The 20,707-nt window shown below is 41.5% G+C and overlaps 1 protein-coding gene across 1 annotated transcript; it reads right to left on the bottom strand.

The window, feature by feature from the left end:
• Nucleotides 1-7,440: 7,440 nt before the first annotated feature.
• Nucleotides 7,441-19,965, bottom strand: ARL14EPL (ARF like GTPase 14 effector protein like). Its single transcript, XM_010971515.3, has 3 exons — nt 19,870-19,965; nt 10,851-10,990; nt 7,441-8,255 (listed from the first exon to the last, which is right to left on the bottom strand). The coding sequence occupies exons 1-3, from the start codon at nt 19,963-19,965 to the stop codon at nt 8,033-8,035; spliced, it is 459 nt and encodes a 152-aa protein (XP_010969817.1). The 3' UTR covers nt 7,441-8,032.
• Nucleotides 19,966-20,707: the final 742 nt, after the last annotated feature.

The following is a 20,707-nucleotide window of genomic DNA, read 5'->3' as shown; positions in this document are numbered from 1 at the left end:
AGACAGCAGAGGTCTGAGCAGAGCTGTCCACGCTAAACATGGGTGAGGAGGAAGGGCAGGGCAACTGCACACCCATCCTACGGAAAAATACTTGACAGAGAGGTAGACAGCATACAAGAAGCAGACGAAAAGCTCAATCTGGAATAAAACAAAACCTAAGACACAGAGGAAAATGCCAGGTGAATGCTCAAGATAGAACTTAAAAGAAAATAAATTCAGTGGAACAAGAACTCAAAGACAACTTGATGAAACAACAAAGTTAGATGTAAAAGGCATGGCAAAACCGAAGAAAGAAACTGAGGACCAAAAGCACATCATTTCCTAACTGATGCATGAATACACTGAGACAAACAGGCTCAACATAACTGCAAATTGAATTATTGAGAAAAAAAAAAAGGGATAAGATACGGAAACTCACAATGAGAATCCGAGTGGCTTCCCGCAGTGGCTCAGTGAGTGTTGGGAAGAGCCGGGATGTGAACCTCACGTGCTCACTCAAGACCAGCGCTCCAAACCACTGCGCTGCTGAGAGAACCTCCGACTCTAACGAGGAGCATGCGAGTGGGTGAAGACAGAACCTTTGCAATGAAACAATAACAAAAAAGCCACTAAAGAGACTGGGAAAAAAAGTCAGCGAGGAAGGAGGGGTCCAAAACAAGGGTGGAGACAGTTTCAAAAAGCAGAGCGTGGCCAGCAGAGTCAAATACCAAGAGGAGATCAAACAAAAAGAAGATGCAAAGGTCCCTTAAGCTTCAGCCATGATGCTGTCAGTCCTTGCGGATCTGGGAAGGGCAGTTTGGGCTGACTGGAGGGTTGGGTAGCCGATGCTAGATCACAGTGAGTTGAGAACAGAATAAATGACAGAGAAAAGGACACAGTGAGTGTTAGGTATTATTTCTAGACACTTGGCTGTTCAGATAAGGGGAAGGGTCAGTAGACATGGGGTCAAAGGGGGACCTTTCCTACAGTAGGTTTTGCTTTGGTTTTCCTAAGGAGGGAGCGACTTGAGCGTGGGTGATGTGTGGGTGTTGAGCCGACCTGCTCACTTCTATTCCACATTTTTTGCAACAGCCCCTGATTTTACTAGAGCCAATCCCCGTCTCCCACTCTGCTGTCTTGGACTGCTCAAGTGGGTGGGTTCTGACGTCCCATAAGACCATTCAACACTTTCCGCAGGGACTTTAGAACGTGGGTGACTGACACCAGGACAAATCGATGGTTAAAGCTGATTCACCCTTGTAATGATGAGTCCAGCTCCGGGTTCACAAAATCTGTGTGTGACTTTTCAGGCCTGATCCAGGCAATTACAAGAGCTCTCCTGGAGACCTCGTGGGGAGGCCGCCCTCCCCGCTCTGGTGCACAGCCAGCGCACTGCAGTCTCCGAGGGGGGCTGCGGTCCAGGGCTCAGGCCTCTGACCCGGGTGCTTCACGGCACTGCACCCCTAGCCTGGTGCCTTCTACCCTTGGTCTCTCTATCCGAGGCCTCGGGCAGACCTCCACTGAGGTCGCCCTCTCAGGAGAAGGGAATCTTGAAGACATCTTTCCCCATTCGGACTCAATACCCAGTCCTCGTCCACCCCCCAGCCCTCACCCACTCACCCTGCCCCCATCCGAGGGTCCATACAACTGCAGGAGCTCTTTTGTGCAGCGCTGGTTGACAGACAGGAAGATGAGCCCCACGATGATCCACCTGACCCTCCACCGTGGGGAAAGGGGAACAGGTGAGTCATGCTGTCTGGCTTTAGACACCTGCTTACACTATATGATCGCAGGGGTTAAAGGCTTAACTCTTTCCTTTTTGGCTCTTTCTTTCATCAGCTGCTGGGCCACCTGACAACTCAGCACCTTCTCCCAGCTCAGCTGAGCTCCTGACAACTGTTCCAGAGGACACTGTCCACTGTGCATTGCTCCCCAGCTCCACAGAGCTGCCCGGACACCTGTCCTGCCCCAGGTGGGCTCTTGTACGTTTCCTTGCTGGTGGTAGGCTCTTTTTTGGCTTAAATTAGCCCAAACTGTTTGCAGCTGAAAAGTCTTAGCTACCATAAACTTGCCTACATGCTGATCATGAAAAGCCAATAAAGACTAAGAATTCAAAGATATGGGATAGAAGGAGGAGAAATAATAACAATTAATACAGTGGGGCTTCTGAAGAATCAGGGAAAATGGGATCGAGGTCACTCCAGTAGACGGGTCTTTGACAGGAGAGAAACTTGTTTCACTGAACTGAGAGGAATTGAGGCAACAAAGGGATAGAGATTTTTATGAAGATTTGGGGCAGGGGAGGTAATGTCAAAGTTATCTGTGTTGGATGACTTCTTTCTAAGAAAGAGGAAACATTGCTGAGAAGATGGAGAGGCTATATTCAATATCTTGTAAGAACCTTTAAGGAAAAAGAATATGAAAACAAATATACGTATGTATATGCATGACTGAGACATGATGCTGTACACCAGAAACTGACACATTGTAATTGACTGTATTTCAACTAAAAAAAAAAAGAGGTGACGAGTTTAAAAGTTTAAATGGCTGCCGTGGGGACCGGCTGAGGAGCTTTCGGACCACTGGAGGCATTGCAACGGGAACAGGCAACAACATGAGTCTGCATAACTGGGTACCTTCCTCGCAGACAGCTTGAGAAAGACACAGAGGGAGTCACACATTTTATCTGAAGTACTTCCTAAACTTTGTGCTAAATGTATCCTTTGTTTTCAGTTATGATCTTAAAGCAAAAAAAAAGTGCCAGAATAAAAATGTATTTGCCAAACTTTAAAGGCTGTCAAATTTGGAAGCATTAAATTAAATTGAAAAATTGAAATAAACTTTGGCGGGGAAAAAACCCAAATCTGTTTCAATGACGTCTTGGTTTTGTTCTCTATGTAAAACTTAAAGTACATATGAATGGCCAGCAGAGGGAGCCAAAACCATGCATATAACTTTCTTTTCTTACAAAGCTTTTAGGAAAGTGCATTAAGAATTGTAAAATGCAAACGAAGCTCATCTTCCAAGAATATATGCAAAAATCATATAAATCATATAACTTAATGCTACTCTGATGCCAAGTACATTAGGGAAAATTTCAAAGCTAGAAAGGGATTCTGAATGTCCAGCAGTTCAGAGGAGCAGCATACCCCCCAGTCCTCCCTCCCGCGCCCCCTTCCCCTTTTCTCTCTGAGGCCAGTTTGTAGCAACTCCCCAAAGCTAGGTAATCTGTATTCTATTTCGGTGCAAACATCCTGTGAGTTTTATCAGCACTTAATATCTCCTGTTTCAGGGAGCGTATTGGTTACAGGTGTGCTGACCAAAAGCAGGAGGGCCTCTGGCTCAGACCTCTTAAGTCAGGCCTCAGGTGTAACTTGGGAAAAGAGAAGGGACACATTTCTTGTGGAAGTTTTGTTTGAAAAAATTTGCTGCCCCTAAATACTTGTGTCTTTCCGTTTTCTGCACGATCCCTGCATTAGTTAGGGTATGCTGTTTATAAACAAGAGAATCCAGCTATGACATACTTAGGGAAGGCATTTCTTGAAAGGACACTATCCTTTAAATAGTCTATAACTAAAATCTGGGGGAAATACTTTGTAGTTAAAAATGACAATAAGAGTTTATTTTGAACATCTTTATGTTAACAAATTGGAAAATTTATATTCAATGGATAACTCCTAGAAAAATACAACTTTCCAAAATTGACATTAGAATAGCATAAAACAGAACAGAACTATTTTTACAAATCCATGTATTATTAAACACCTTCCTATAAAAACCAACCAACCAACAAACCAACCTCAGGCCCAAATGCCTTCACTGTTTAGGTTCTAGCAAATATTTAAGAAATATTTGGGAACCAAAAGTCATCTGAAACAAAGCCTTCCAGAGAAGAAAAAAAAAAAAGAGCTAGTAGCCCCCATTCCTGTGAGACTGGCATCACCCCGCTATCAAAGCCCAACCAGGGACTTCCACTTCCACAAAGATGAGTTACACGTACTTTTTCCTATTTCTCTCAGTATGTACAGGTTAATAGGCAAAACATGATAAATAAAACAAACACAAGATGGCTCTGAAAAATAGCAAGGGGAAGGAAGACTGCATAGGGAACTTGGACACAAGGAATGATGCGCTGGTAAGTGGCCTGGATTTTCTTTCTATTTCATATAGCTCAGGTTTAAAAAAAACTAGTTTTTTCTTACCCATTGTATCTTTGTCACATAGTAAAGTATCTGGCAAATAGGAGGTACCTGATGAATAAATGAATGAATAAATGGTCACTAAGTAGTGTATCTGCTAAGCATTCAGGACTACTGAATTCACTCTCAGAGGAAAAACAAACTCAAGCCCTGATTGTTTGGAATTTATTATATCTGACCTAAGCATTGGCCAATTTAAAAAGAACCATACAAAGTGAGGGGGGAAATTTGGCTGAAACTACAAACTATAAACACAAAATAAACTGCTTGTTAGATATGGATAGTGATGGTAAGAAGGTTGTTTCCCTTCCATACAGTGAAGAAAAATACTATGGAAAAAGCAGAACTTTAGGAAATTGGTGAATATGAAAAAGAATATTCTAAATCAAGGATTAAAATATAGGTTATGAAAAAGAAACAAAGTATGAACACTGCTAAGGCTACATGATATGTATGGCCCACTGTCCGAAGTAACCTGAAAAATGTATTCTGCCGTTTCAGACACTACAGAGAATGAAGGGAAAAGAAACAGTAAAAGGGAAAAAAGCAAGACGTAGGCATTTTCTTTTAATTACTTTATGCAAGACATAGGCTAACGTAAAGCACTCAGTGCCTAGCAATTGCTAAGTGTCAATAATACTAGACAATCAAGAATCCACACATCGATGGCACCTGCTCACAGGGCCACTTTGCTTGCTCCCGGGGGCATCCTTGGCAGTGTCATCCACATGAACGGATGTGTGCAGCCAACAGCCTGCATGGCCAAACACTGCAGCCTTGCTCACATAAGCATTTACGTTTCTGAGTACTTTAGAACTACAATCTGTGGTAGCCATAACACACCCAAGTTGGCATTGCTCACTTTCCAGGAAAAGCAAATAAATATATAAAGGAGAGCGTACATGATTCTTCTGTGAATTAGCATCCCAAGATTCATACCTGTAATGGATTTAGGATACTGTGCTGGGGAGTGGGGCTGGAGGTGCAGAAGGATTGTCCCAGACGCTGTTTGCATACTCTTTCTCTTACAAACTAGACTCAGATAAAGTATTCTGCAAATTGACATGACTTGGCATTCCACGTGTAAATCCTTGCGTAAATAAGTACAGGGTGACATGTTTAAATCCTTCAGGAAATAACAGTTTTTATTTGAATGACCTTCTGTGAAATAGCTTTCCTGACAATTTCTACATTTATTCATGAAGACACACTGTCAGCATTGCAAGATAGCCAGGAAGAAGGAGAAAAAAAATCCTATTACACTGACAGAACGATTTCCTTAGTTAATATAATCAGATAGTACAGCTATATTCCTTATTAATCTGAATTTACTTCAAACTAAAGAGCTATGTTTACTTTGTGATAACATTAGACATTTGCAAAATAAGTTTCTGACAATTCACATAAATTTATTTTTGCAATAATCAGGAGGCTTTTAAAAAGGGCACTGAATTGGCATTAGATCAAGATGAAATAAACTGATCTTTAAAAAAAACTTTGTCAGAGGTTTTGCTAGGCTTCCAGCAAAGCAGTATGAGGTGTCTGCTTAATAAATACACAATTTTTAACTTTATTATATTTTTTTGCTTTACCTGGAAAAGTTACTGATGTAATTTGCCAACACTTTTAAAACCAGATCATTTTAAACCAGATTTTCTCGTCTAATGTTTTAAGACTCTAGGACAAGAGGCAACAAAAGGGAAAGACACTTTAACATTAATTTGTCTGATTATTTTTTCATATGAAAATAAGACAACTATAAGGCAGTGTTCTCAAGTTTACCTGATTATGGAGGCCTACGTGGGGTGCTTGTTTAAAAGTATGGCTTCCCACACCTCACCTTAGAGGTTCTGATTCCTCAAGTTTGGGACGGGGCTCAGGAATGCAGATTATTAAAAGCACCTAGACAAGTTTCACAATCAGGTCAATGAGGAACATACTTGGTGCCACGGGAAGAAAACCGACCTCGTCTTAGGGTTCAAAACACCAAGAATGTCAGTGCTTCTGTGTGTCCTTAACCAAGTCATTTGATCTCATTAGGTCTCAATTTCCTCATTAAAAAAACAAAACTAAACAACAACAAGTCTGTTTTTAGTGTATAAACAAAACCCCCTGAAGACAGGGACCAGCAGGGTTTTGCTCACAGCCCCCTCCTCTGTCCCTGGCACAAAGCAGCCTCTTGTTTACTATTTACTGACTAATTCACTAGTTAGACAACCTGTAAGATTTCTTTTTCAACTTTACAATTATATGATTCTAAAATAAATAAGTAATGAAACAACTCATTTGGTCAGTCATTTACAAAATAACAGTTATTCTCAAAGCAAAACGTAATAGAAACCAAAAAAGGAGCCCATTCCTTTTGCCTGGTCTCAGGGCTGCACATTCCTGGTGCGTATTTCAGAGGATCTGACCTGGGTGCTGTGATTTCGTATCCTGCTCACAGGGCTGTGATGGTGAAAGGCAGTGAATTGGAAGCACGTAGCTCAAAGTCGAGTCTGGAAAACCCAGTAAATTCTGTGGAAAACAGAGTCAGTTCTCTTGCTACACATACAGGAATACTGTAGGATGACTTGCAGGATTTTTGTTACTTCAGTCCCAAAACATACTGTCAAGTAACAAGTCTAGAATTATCAGGAACCTTCCCTGGCACCCAGGACTGTGTAGTCGTAAGTGAAATGATGATCTTTCAAGTCCCCACACCAGCAGCAACAACACCCCCTGGGAAATGCAAATTCTTGAGCGCCGCCCCAGACCTAATGAATCAGAAACCCTGGACGTGGGACACCGAAGCTACAATAAAACAGGACTTCTGGGTGGTTTTCTATAAACCTCCTACAGTATAAGAGGATTGAGAAAACCACATCATGTATCTAGTCAACTGTGTATCAATACACTCAGTTAGCAAACATATAACAACATGGTTTTATATCATAACTTAAGTTTCCTCCTTTTGAAAAAAAAAAAAAACCTGAAATACTCATCCTGAAATTTAAAAAAAAGTAAATCACTGGCTTTTAAAATATTCAAGTCCTAACTACTATATATAAAATAGATAAATAGCAAGGTCCTACTGTACAGCACAGGGAATTATATTCAACACCTTGTAATAACCTACAGTGAAAAAGAATATGAAAAGGAATGTGTGTGTATATATATATCTGAATCACTATATTGTACACCAGGAATTAACACAATGTAAACTGACTATACTTCAATTAAAAAAGGATATTCAAGTCCTAATTTTTCCATTTTACAAGTACAAATTTTTAATAAAAATATCACCAAGTAATACCAAATTTCAATATTATTAAAATATTAACAATAGAAAATGAGACTGTGGGTATACAGTACTAAGTCCCAAGGTTCTGAGGTTTTTCTTAATTCAAATAGCAATTCTGATTTAGAACTGAGGCTGTGTGAGATTCTAGGGGTGTAACTAGACATTAAAAATTCACGATTCTGTGTTCTGTGTCAAGGTAAGCTCCCAGCTGCAGAATGCTGAAAATCCTCCAGCTACACTTCCTAAGGTATCAGCAAAGAGGAGAGGACTTTTTATTCTGAGAGCCGAGGAGAGATGGAGGTGCTGCGCTGCCGTCCATCGGCTGCTGATCCCCCGGGTTACAGGGCAAGGGCTGTGAGGAGTCACAGCCGGAAGGTCAGAGGGTGGCCGCGCATCGCACACCGCGCTACGGCTTCGGAGAAAGCGAGTTTTAAGGATGTCTGGTTGTTGTTGTTGTTGTTGTTGTTGTTGTTGTTGTTGTTTTAACATTTTCCCCAAGCCCTAAAACTCCCCCAAGAGGAGGAGGTTGGCTTAAACGCAGAGAAGGCCCGGGCGGGCCGGAGGGCAGCGCCTAGTCGGGGACGGGGAAAGGCAGGGCGCTGACGACCTCCCCGGACTCGGAGACGATGGCGTCGTAGACCCAGCGGCGGCCGCAGCGGCACTCGGGCCCGCACTTGGTGGAGTTGCACTTGGGGCAGGGGTAGAAGCAGCCCAGGCAGTTCTTCTCCAGGCAGTCGCACAGATCCGCGTCGTTGCAGATAAGCCTGCCGCTTCTGTCATACTTCTTCATCACTCTGCCAAGACAAAGCATGTCACCGCGCGGATGTGCGAATTCCTCAACATCCAGAATAAACTCTCGCGCGGCAGTCTTCAGACATAGGCTGCCTTTACCCCGAGCAAGCAGCAGCCGGGGAGGCCCCAGCCACCCTTCAGAATTGTGTACGGCAGCGATGCCCTCGGAAAGTCACGCAGTGTGCCACCAGTGGCCAGCGCAGCCAGGCCTGCCACTCAGAGTAACGCTGCGTTTTTCTGGCTTGCTGGAGCAGGTAATAGCCCACCTACACAGATTTTGAGGAAGAGCTGATGAAAAACTATCAAAAGCTTCCTTCAACAAATTTTTACTTAAAAATATAACCACTCTTGATGGCATCTCCCCTAATAAATTACCTTCTTTTTTTTCTGCCCTAAGAAGAAGTACTACAGTGAATACAATTACATTTTGAATGACTCAAGACAGACATTAGAACTGTCAGTTAGTATGCCAATGCTGTTAAAAACAAAAACAAAACAAAAAAACAAACTGAAAGCTCCTTTGCTAAGAGTCTCCAGATGCCACGGCTTCAGTTGCTTTCTGATTCCTTGTTGCACCCAGTGTGGAGGGAGAAAGCAGGTGACTGTGGGGGTAGGGTCTGTCGTAAGATCTGAGTGAAGCCAGATGCTCTGTCCCAGGGGAGAGCCCCAGTGTCTACACCTGGTCCTCCGCCAGCCTCTCTAACACAGCCAGGAAGCAAAACGCTTTCACCAGAATTATGCCACCCTCTCAAAACCAAACTAATTTGAAATGAATCATTCAAAACCAAGCTGCTTGAAACCCTTAGCACAACAAAACTACCTCTGTACAGCCTGTGTCCATTACTACCAGTGGAGTCAAAAGGGCTGTGAAATCAGGACTTTCTACATTCTTGGCTCCCAAGCAGGCATGACACCTCCTTCCCTTCCTGTTAAGCAATGCTGCTCCATCCCCTTCCCTCTCCTCATAAAATGGGGATGGTTAGGATCATTATGTAGACTTGCCTGATTATCTCACTTGAGCAAGAATGCCTTTTCCAACGAGGATTTACATTTGAAGCATTTCCTCTAAGGAAGGAGAGCTCCCACACCCACCAGGAAATGCAGGTGTCAGCAGACAAGGAGACGCATAATTTCTTACTGGAATGACAGGAGTGGGTGGTCACACAGCCAACAGAGAGGTCAGCTCAGACCCCTCCTCCTCCCTGTGCCTTCACCCAAACACTCCCTGCCTTGCTCAGACATCCAGACACAGATCGTACAGTTTCCTGCCCATCCGATGCTATCTTTTATAAAATTCCGAGCTATCATATGTGCATAAAGTGTACAGACCATCCACGCACAGATAAAGAAGAATAAAACACACTTCCTCGTGCCCATTGCCCAGCTTAATAAAGGAGTGTTGTGCCTTTGACGCCCTCCTCATGCCCCACCCACTGCATCCCTCAACCTGGCCCTCTGAGGGGAACCACACACCTGAATGTTATAAAATTCATCTCCTTGTTTTACTGTTAATTATGCCATACGTGTATGTATCTCCAAGTGCATTGCCTTTTCCCTCCTGTAATTTGATTTGTAAATTTGACATCAGGATTTCAGATCCATCCATGGTGGTGCAGGTAGAAGGAGTCAAGTGTCTTCACTTCTATATGTATTCCACGGCACGGATGCACAAGCTACGCATCTTTTCCATCATGGATGGCCTTGTGGATGATTATTACTTTCTTTGCTATTGCAGAGATGCTATGAATTTCTCAGACATGTCCTATTGCACATGTGTAAGAGTTCTGCCAGGATATACACCCAGGAGTGAGGATGTTGGGTCACAAGGTACACAGGTAATGCCAAGCTGTTTTAAAATAGTGATTGCACTATTTTACATTCAATTCACATCCCATACCTTCATCAACAGTGCTGTCAGAAGACTAAACTTTTTGCCTATCTGAGCAGCGGGGCACTCGCCAAACTGTACCAGTGAGGTTCAGTATCCTGAATGTGCCTTAGCCTTTTCCTCTATGAAATGCCTGTTTGGTTCATTTTTCTCTTAGGATGTCCATCTTTTTCTTATTGACTTGCATATATTTTACACACTGATCTTTTAGATTGTAAATAACCTCTACCTTGTGATATTTCTCTCATTATTTTTAGAGTGTCTTGCAATGGGCATAAATTCTTAATTTTAATGTAGTCAAAAGTATCAGCCTTTTCCTTTATGGTTTTCTTAATTTATGCCTCTGATGTGCTAGCTATAATGGAATTTATGATACTTCTGTGGCCGTTTGATACTCAAATTCTTTCCCACGGTGATATTATTTCTCCTTTTAATGATACATCTTTCTTACTTTTAATCATCTTTCCTACTACACTGTTACTCTAGTGCAAGGACTTCTGAAGCCTGTTTTCACGAAATTGATGCCTAGTTTGGGAGTATAGTCTATTTCTTGAAATTGCTAACTTCCCGATGTGATGGGGTGATACTGTACTTTATAAAATATATTTTAAAATCATAAAAAAGGAGGCATCTTTTAATTACTTAGCTTTGTCAAGGAGAATTCATGCATTTCATAATCCCACAGATCAAGTATAAATCATGATCTTACTTGCATTTTACAGAAAAATACTCATTCATCTTTGACATCCGCGCTTTCTTTTTCTGCTCCCTTGTTTCAGGATTAAAGTCCGCTACCTGTGGTCCCGGGTTTTGAAACGCCAAACATTTTAACTGCCGCTCTATCTGCTGCTATGAGACAAATAAAATGTATTAGTAGTAAGAACCAGATAGTTTTATCTGTTATACATTGTATCAAAATTAAGTTTCTGACACTAATATATATAAAATAAACAAGGACCTACTATATAGCACAGGGAACTATATTCAATTTCTTATAATAACATATAATGGAAAAGAATCTGAAAATATATGTATATATATATATGTATATGTCTAACTGAATCACTTTGCTCTACACCAGAAACTAACATTGTAAATCAATTACACCTCAATTAAAAAAATTTTTTTAAACGATGTTTCTGTAGCAGTTACCATAATGGCATGAAAGTTTAGTTGTTTTACCTAGAGAAATAAACAGTTTCATCTGACTAAGTTTCAAAGGATGATGTAAATTTTTCAAATTAGGTCATTCTTTCTCAATAAACAAATACATAGTGTAAAAGTTGTATGATAAAAATATTTAAATAGAGAGACGGAGAAGATGGCGGAGTAGAAGGACGCTCGCAGGTCACCCTCTCCCACAGATACACCAAGACCCACATCTACAGACCCACTCAGCCAACCAGAGCACCTGTGGAACTCCGACAGAACATCGCCCTCTTCAAAAGATAAAGACGCCAAAAATCTGGTAGGAGAAAAGGAAAAAAGAAAGAACAAAAGGCAAAGCAGCGCGGGACGGGTCCCGCGGGGAGGGAGCGGCAAAGGAGGACTGGCGCTCGCTCGCTGCGTCTCCCCTCTCCAACTGAGAGGCCAGCGGGACGGAGGGGGAGCCTCCGAGGCTCGGATCTGTACAGCGCAGCCCTTGACTAACAGAACTAAGTTAAAGGGGCACAGAGCGTCCCCCCGACACCCAGCCTGAGACGCGGGCCGGCAGCGGCGGGCAGGGCCAGGCTGCACAAGCCAGGAGGAGGATGGAAGTGGCTGCACGGAGGCAGCCCCGGGGGAACGCAAGGGGCTGCGCGCCGTGGCTGTGGGTGCACAGGGCAGAACAACCTGGGCCCTCCATAAAACAGCAAGGTTGATGTGCTCTCGGGGGAAGGGTGCACACCCCCATCTCTGAAAACCCGCGAAAGTTTTCGGGGGAAGAGAGGCGGGGCTCAGGCACAGCCGCCATATCCTCCGCGCTGAGCACCCAGGCGGGGGCGGGGGCGAAACCTGCATCCGCACCGAAGGGCTCAGCAGCCTCAAAGGCCAGACTGAGACTGGCCTGCAGCCCGGGGCAGATAGGATCCTTCCATCCTGGTCCCTCAGAGAACTTGCTCCACAAAGACAAACAAGGAGCTGGGTTTTGGCTCGGAGCAGGGACAGGGCTGTCCCTCGGTCTTCCCCGAGCCCACCCACGGAGCGCCGACCAGGGCGGAGCACGCAGCCACACAGAGCAGCGGAGCTACTGGCGGTGGCGCAGGTAGAGCGAGAATGGCCCCCCGCCTTTCGGGCAGGAACATAGCCCCTGACCGAGGTGCTGGGAGGGGGCACGACCCGCCCTCCTACCTGACCAGTCTGCAACATCTGACTGGGGCATCCAGAGGGGCAGCGACCCGCCCGCCCACAGCAGAGAGCTGCACCTGACCCAGTGTTAGGAGGAGGCGTGATCAGCTTGCCGACCGGTGCTGGGAGCAGCACAGAAGAGGGCGCCAACGGAGGGCCTCTGAAAACAGCAAGCTGAGCTTCCAAAACAGGACGAAGACAGAAAGACTTCATATTAAAAGCACACAGACTCCAGGAGAACACCGACAACCCCCCCGCTTTTTTTTTTTTTAAATCTGTTTTTACCTGTTCTATTTTCTATTACTCTCTTAATCTTTACTTCTTAATTCATTTCTATTTCTCTTGGGTTTTGATGTCCTGCTATTGATTAGACACAGGTTTCAAATACATCTATTCATCTCCCCCCCCCTTTTTTGTAAAGGTTTTAAAAGGACGTCTCAACCCGATTAATACTCTGCTTCAACTCACTCTTCTACTACTCATTATACACTGTTTTCAAACCCTCTTTCTCCCTTCTTTTAAAATTCTTTCTCTCTCTCTCTTATTTTTTTTTCTTTTTTTCCTAAGTTCTATTCCTAAATAGGCATCAGATAGATAAAATCCTTAAGGACCAAAATAAACAACTGATACTCCATAAACCACAGTGCCAAAGAGGTATGAGCAAGATGAAGAAGCAGAAAAACCTTTCCCAATTAAAAGAACAAGAGAAATCCCCTGAAAGAAAGATCAACGAAATAGACATTGATAGCCTACTAGATCAAGATTTCAAAAAAGGAGTGATCGAATTGCTGAAGGAATTAAAAGAGATAGTGTTTAGAGATATAAAATATGTCAAAAATGAAATTGAAGCTATAAAGAAGAGCCAAGTAGAATGGGTAAACTCATTGACAGAGATGAGGAATGATCTAATAGCTGTGCAAAGCCGACTAGATAATGCAGAGGAACGAATTAGTGATCTAGAAGACAGGGCAATAGAAAGCACCCATTCAGAAGAACTACAAGAGAAGCAAATAAAAAATAATGAAAATAGCATAAGGGACCTATGGGATAATATAAAGCGTCCCAATCTTCGCATAATAGGGGTCCCAGAAGGAGAAGAAAGATCAAAGGGGATTGAAAAGGTTTTTGAAGAAATCATGACTGAAAACTTCCCAAACTTAAAGAAGGAATCAGATATCCAAGTACAGGAAGCTCAGAGGGTCCGAAACAGGAAGAACCCAAATAGACCCACACCAAGACATATCATAATCAAGATGGCCAGAGTCAAGGATAAAGAAATGATTCTAAAGGCAGCAAGAGAAAAGCAAAGAGTAAGTTACAAGGGAACCCCCATAAGGCTCTCAGCTGATTTCTCTACACAAACGCTACAGGCCAGAAGGGAGTGGCAAGATATATTCAAAGCCCTGAATGAAAAAAAGATGCAGCCTAGGATCCTTTATCCAGCAAGGCTATCCTTGAGGATAGAAGGAGAAATAAAGAGTTTCACAGACAAAAAAAAGCTGCAGGAGTTTAGCAACACTAAACCCATGCTAAAAGAAATATTGAAAGGGCTATTCTAAATAGAAAAGCAGCAAGATGCTACAGAAATGAGAAACACACAACTGGAAAGGTGATAACTCATGAATTACAAATAAAGTAAACATGAAATTATAAAAGAAGACATACAAATCACTGAGAGTGGGAGAGGGAGGCAGGGAAATACAGAATATTTTTTTCTTTCTTTTTTAAATTTTTTTAAGAGTAGGATGGGTTTGAGATCATGTTACTATCAGTTTAATAAAAACAGTTATAGTAATGGGTTGACAGATTTACAAAAAAGGGTAACCACAAGCCAAAAATTTACAAAGGAGTCACAAAAATTAAATAAAATCCATGATAATACAAAGGAAAATTACCAAACCACAAAAGGAAGAAGAAAGGAACAAAGAGGATACACCAATTCAACTGCAAAGATAAGTTCAAAATGGCAATAAACACACATCTATCATTAATTACTGTAAATGTTAATGGACTAAATGCTCCAGTCAAAAGACACAGAGTGGCAGACTGGATAATAAAGCAAGAACCTTCAATATGCTGCATACAAGAGACCCACTTTAGGGAGAAGGACACATATAGATTGAGAGTGAAAGGATGGAAAAGGATATCCCATGCAAATGGAAAAGCCAAAAAAGCAGGTGTTGCAGTACTGATTTCAGACAAAATAGACTTTTAAAACAAAGGCCATAAAGAAAGATAAAGAAGGACATTTTATAATGATTAAAGGAGTGATACAAGATGAGGATATTACACTCGTTAATATATATGCACCCAATATAGGAGCACCTAAGTACATACAAGAATTACTAACAGAGATAAAGGGGGATATTGATGGGAATACAATCATAGTTGGAGATTTTAACACTGCATTAACATCACTAGACAGATCTTCCAGACAGAAAATAAACAAGGCAACAGAGAAATTAAATACTACAATAGAAAAACTAGATTTGGTGGATATTTTCAGAGCATTACACCCGCCAAAAATAGGATATACATTCTTTTCAAGTGCACATGGAACATTTTCCAGGATCGATCATGTACTTGGGCACAAAAGAAACCTCAACAATTTTAAGAAGATAGAAATTATCTCAAGCATCTTTACTGACCACAATGCCATGAAACTGGAAATCAACAACAGAGAAACAAAGGAGAAAAAAAGGAAAGCATGGAGATTAAACAACATGTTATTGAAAAAACAATGGATCAATGAGGAAATCAAAGCTGAAATTAAAAAATACCTTGAGACAAATGACAATGAAAGCACAACCACTCAAAACCTATGGGACACAGCAAAGGCAGTGCTAAGAGGGAAGTTTATAGCGATACAGGCCTTCCTCAAAAATGAAGAACAATCTCAAAGAAACAATTTAACCCACCACCTGAATGAATTAGAAAAAGAAGAACAAAAAGCAGCAGAAGGAAGGAAATAATAAAGATCAGAGAGGAATTAAATACAATAGAGATTAACAAGACCATAGAAAAAATCAACCAAACCGAAAGCTGGTTTTTTGAAAAAGTAAATAAAATCGACAAACCTCTGGCCAAACTCACAAAGAAGAAAAGAGAGAGAGCACAAATTAGCAAAATAAGAAAGGAAAATGGAGAAATGACAACAAACCAAATAGAAATACAGAATATCATACGAGAATATTATGAAAAACTATATGGAACCAAACTGGATAACCTAGAGGAGATGGACAAGTTTCTGGAAACATACTGTCCACCAAAACTGAATCAAGAAGAATCTGAACACTTGAACAATCCGATCACTAGAAAGGAAATAGAAATAGCAATTAAAAACCTCCCTACAAATAAAAGTCCAGGACCGGACGGCTTCACCGGGGAATTCTACCAAACATACAAAGGAGAACTCATACCAGTCCTTCTCAAACTCTTCCAGACGATTGAAAAGGAGGGAATACTCCCAAACTCATTCTATGAAGCCACCATCACCCTGATACCAAAACCAGGCAAAGACACTACAAAAAAAGAGAATTATAGGCCAATATCACTGATGAACATAGACGCCAAAATCCTCACCAAAATTTTAGCAAATAGAATCCAACAACACATAAAAAAGATTATACATCATGACCAAGTGGGGTTCATCCCAGGGACACAAGGCTGGTTCAACATACGCAAATCCATCAGTGTAATACATCACATCAACAAGAGAAAGGACAAAAACCACATGATCATCTCAATCGATGCAGAAAAAGCATTTGATAAAATTCAACACCCATTTATGATAAAAACTCTCGCCAAAGTGGGTATAGAGGGAACATATCTCAACATCATAAAAGCTATATATGACAAACCTACAGCCAGCATAGTACTCAACGGTGGAAAAACTCAAAAGCTTCCCACTAAAATCTGGGACAAGACAAGGATGCCCACTATCACCACTCCTATTCAACATAGTCCTGAAAGTCCTAGCCACAGCAGTCAGGCAAGAGAAAGAAATAAAAGGGATCCAAATTGGAAAAGAAGAGGTAAAAGTGTCATTATATGCTGATGACATGTTACTATATATAGAAAACCCTAAAAGGTCCACACAAAAGCTACTAGAGCTGATTGAAGAATTCAGCAAGGTAGCAGGTTACAAAATTAACGTTCAAAAGTCAGTTGCATTTCTTTACACTAACGATAAATCAACAGAAGAAGAAAGTAAAGAAACAATCCCCTTTAAAATAGCACCCAAAGTAATAAAATATCTGGGAATAAATCTAACCAAGGAGGTGAAAGAATTATACACAGAAAACTATAAACCATTGATGAAGGAAATTAAAGAAGACTTTAAAAAATGGAAAGATATTCCATGCTCTTGGATTGGAAGAATCAATATTGTTAAAATGGTCACACTGCCCAAGGCAATCTACAGATTTAATGCAATCCCTATCCAATTACCCAGGACATATTTCACAGAACTAGAACAAATCATAATAGAATTCATATGGAACCATCAAAGACCTAGAATTGCCAAAGCATTACTGAAGAGAAAGAAAGAGGCTGGAGGAATAACTCTCCCAGACTTCAGACAATACTATAGAGCTACAGTCATCAAGACAGCATGGTATTGGTACCAAAACAGACATATAGACCAATGGAACAGAATAGAGAGCCCAGAAATGAACCCACAAACTTTTGGTCAACTCATCTTCGACAAAGGAGGCAAGAATATACATTGGAATAAAGACAGTCTCTTCAGCAAATGGTGTTGGGAAAACTGGACAGCAGCATGTAAAACAGTGAAGCTAGAACACTCCCTTACACCATATACAAAAATCAACTCAAAATGGATTAAAGACTTAAACATAAGACAAGATACAATAAACCTCCTAGAGGAAAACATAGGCAAAACATTATCTGACATACATTTAAAAAATTTTCTCCTAGAAGAAATAAAAGCAAGAATAAACAAATGGGACCTAATGAAACTTACAAGCTTCTGCACAGCAAAGGAAACCAGAAATAAAACAAGAAGAAAACCTACGGAATGGGAGAAAATTTTTGCAAGTGAAACCGACAAAGGCTTGATCTCCAGAATATATAAGCAGCTCATACGACTCAATAAGAAAAAAAATAAACAACCCAATCCAAAAATGGGCAGAAGACCTAAACAAGCAATTCTCCAAGGAAGACATACAAATGATCAAAAAGCACATGAAAAAATGCTCCATATCACTAATTATCAGAGAAATGCAAATGAAAACTACAATGAGGTATCACCTCACACCAGCCAGAATGGCCGTCATTCAAAAATCCACAAATGACATATGCTGGAGAGGCTGTGGAGAAAGGGGAACCCTCCTACACTGCTGGTGGGAATGCAGTTTGGTGCAGCCACTATGGAAAACAGTGTGGAGATTCCTCAAAAGACTAGGAATAGACTTACCATATGACCCAGGAATCCCGCTCCTGGGCTTGTATCCAGAAGGAAATCTACTTCAGGATGACACCTGCACCCCAATGTTCATAGCAGCACTATTTACAATAGCCAAAACATGGAAACAGCCTAAATGTCCATCAGCAGGTGACTGGATAAAGAAGCTGTGGTGTATTTATACAATGGAATACTACTCAGCCATAAAAACTGACAACATAAAGCCATTTGCAGCAACATGGATGCTCCTGGAGAATGTCATTCTAAGTGAAGTAAGCCATAAAGAGAAAGAAAAATACCATATGAGATCGCTCATATGTGGAATCTAAAAAACAAAAACAAAAACAAACAAACAAACAAAAACAAAGCGTAAATAAAGGACAGAAATAGACTCACAGACAGAGAAGACAGACTTGTGGTTACCAGGGAGGTGGAGGGTGGGAAGGGATAGACTGGGATTTCAAAATTGTAGAATAGACTACACTGTATAGCACAGGGAAATATACACAAAATGTTATGATAACTCACAGAGAAAGAAATGTGACAATGAGTGTGTATATGTCCATGAATAACTGAAAAATTGTGCTGAACACTGTAATTTGACACAACATTGTAAAATGATTATAAATCAATAAAAAATGTTAAAAAATATATTTAAATAATCAAGGGAGAAACAAAGAATTCCTTTTATACTTTCAAAACAACACTTGGCTTCTCAAATCTGCTGAGGATGAAAGTCAGAATTAGCATTTTATGGATAAGGAGAAGGGGGTAAAAGCCCTTCCACCCAGGTTGTGTCTCAAAACACAAAGTACACACAGCCCTCCCCTTCAGTGCTCTAGGCCGTGTCTCAGAACTCACTCCCAGGGAGTGTGGACCCCATCAGGGCTCCGACGCAGAAGGAAGCCACCTGAAGGAGCCATTCTCAGTCAAAGCCAGACTGGAAGTAGAAAATCTTGCTGGAAGGACATTCTAGAGTGTATTTAGAAATTTTCAAAAGTCTCTGGTTGGAGATAATTAGAAATTAAATGGGTCCTAATCGAAAATACAAGTAATAAGGATGCTTCAATCAATCCTAATAACTGATTTTGAACATGCAGCACTTCTGTCATGAGGGAAAGGAATGCTCCTTTGAAGGATTTTAGAAGAAAATAATCTGAGTGGCCCCCAAATACTTAGGCTAACATGTACATGAAATACTACATTCGGAAGCAAAAGGGAAACTTTCAGTGTATGAATTTCAATGTTAACACATTAGTGGCAGAATCTCAGGTTTTTCTGCAGCTCATTTAGTATAACTATAGTCTAGTCAGGCTAAAATAATATCACGTATGTTTCTTTAAACTGTCATTTTGTTGTGCATGTATGGCTTTGTTTTACAAACTTAACCTTATGAAGCAATCCTGTATTTAGGTACAGATGTGCAGTAAGTAGAACTTAGTACCATGTATTATTATTCTCAGTAGCAAAACAAGAGTTTAAGAATGTCTATGCCTGTGCTCAGATCTTGGCTCAGCCACATGTTACTGGTGTGCCTTGAGTCACTTCCCATTTCTTCAAAGCCCCTGTTTCTCCTCTTGCAAAATAGGTTAAAACAGTATCTTGTGATAAGGGTTAGGCGAGTAACATAGGCCAAGTTTTAAAACCATGGCTAGCATGTAATTGGAAAAAACACAAGGGTTTGTTGAATACAAATACTTGACCACATTCTCTACACACATTCTACTGCAAGGGCAGGATTTTATTGCACAGGACGCTGCGGGCAGCGAAGCTCAGAGGAGATACGTGAGGTGAGAGCAGTCTAGTGATGCGCAGCGTTAAGAGGAGGGGATACCCAGTCGGCACAAGGGAACAGAGATCCTTCTGGGGCAGTCCCGTCTAGGTCCATCTTCCCACCCAAATCCAGAGCATCCCAGAGATCCGCAAGTTGGGAGCCCCTCAGATACCATGGAATCACAGTATCCACATGCCTTACCAGTTGCTTCTGCCCGAGGTGACTGTTTTTCTCAGGAGAACTTTGACCTGCATGTCTCTCTTGGGTAGAACCATTTTTTTCTGATTGTTCACTCATTTCTGATCGCTAAAAAAAGTAACTGGAAAACAAGTAAAACACATGAATAGCATACCTCCCCATAACTTAATCCTGTGACCTTCCTGCTCTCTCCTTACATCTTACTTTCTTTCAAAGCCAGACTTACTGGAAAAGTCACTCGCTTTCCTGGCTTCTTTTTGTACCACTCACTCTGAAATCCTGCATCCGACTCCCCCAGAACACCTGACTAATGCTCTTCTCTGCCTGGTGTTCCACGAGCAAGTTGGCTGTACCTTTTACAGTTCTTTGCATCATGGACCCGGCTGCAGCAGGCAACATGGGGCCATTCACTCCCACTTAGGAGCACTAGGAATCCTCAGACCTCCATTCTTCCCCCTTTACACTTACTCCCTTGAAAAAGAGGAAGATGTGTTAACGTCATACATCCCCAGTGACCGTGAAATCTTATCCACTCCCAGGGTTTCCCTTCAGAAATCACTGCCCAGGCTGCCTCTAAAAGCCCTGAGCCCCTCACTTTTCACTCGAGTTTCTGTTACAGTTTTCATACAACTTGGGCTAAATGAAAGTCCTCAGTTTCCCTAAAACTCAGCTGCTAAAATGCCTGTAATTTACTTTGAAATACTTCAGTGTATATACAAGACGCCTGTGTGTGTGTGTGTGTGTGTGTGTCTCAGGTGAAGCTAACACAGGGAACCACTCACAAATGCACCATCCAGGCTGCTCTGCAGTATTGTGTCTGAGAGGACCACACCCCAGAGGA

The sequence above is a fragment of the Camelus bactrianus genome, chromosome 3 (genome assembly GCF_048773025.1).
Source record: "Camelus bactrianus isolate YW-2024 breed Bactrian camel chromosome 3, ASM4877302v1, whole genome shotgun sequence".
Classification (NCBI taxonomy): Eukaryota; Metazoa; Chordata; class Mammalia; order Artiodactyla; family Camelidae; genus Camelus; species Camelus bactrianus.
This window is presented reverse-complemented; position numbering and strand designations above follow the sequence as displayed.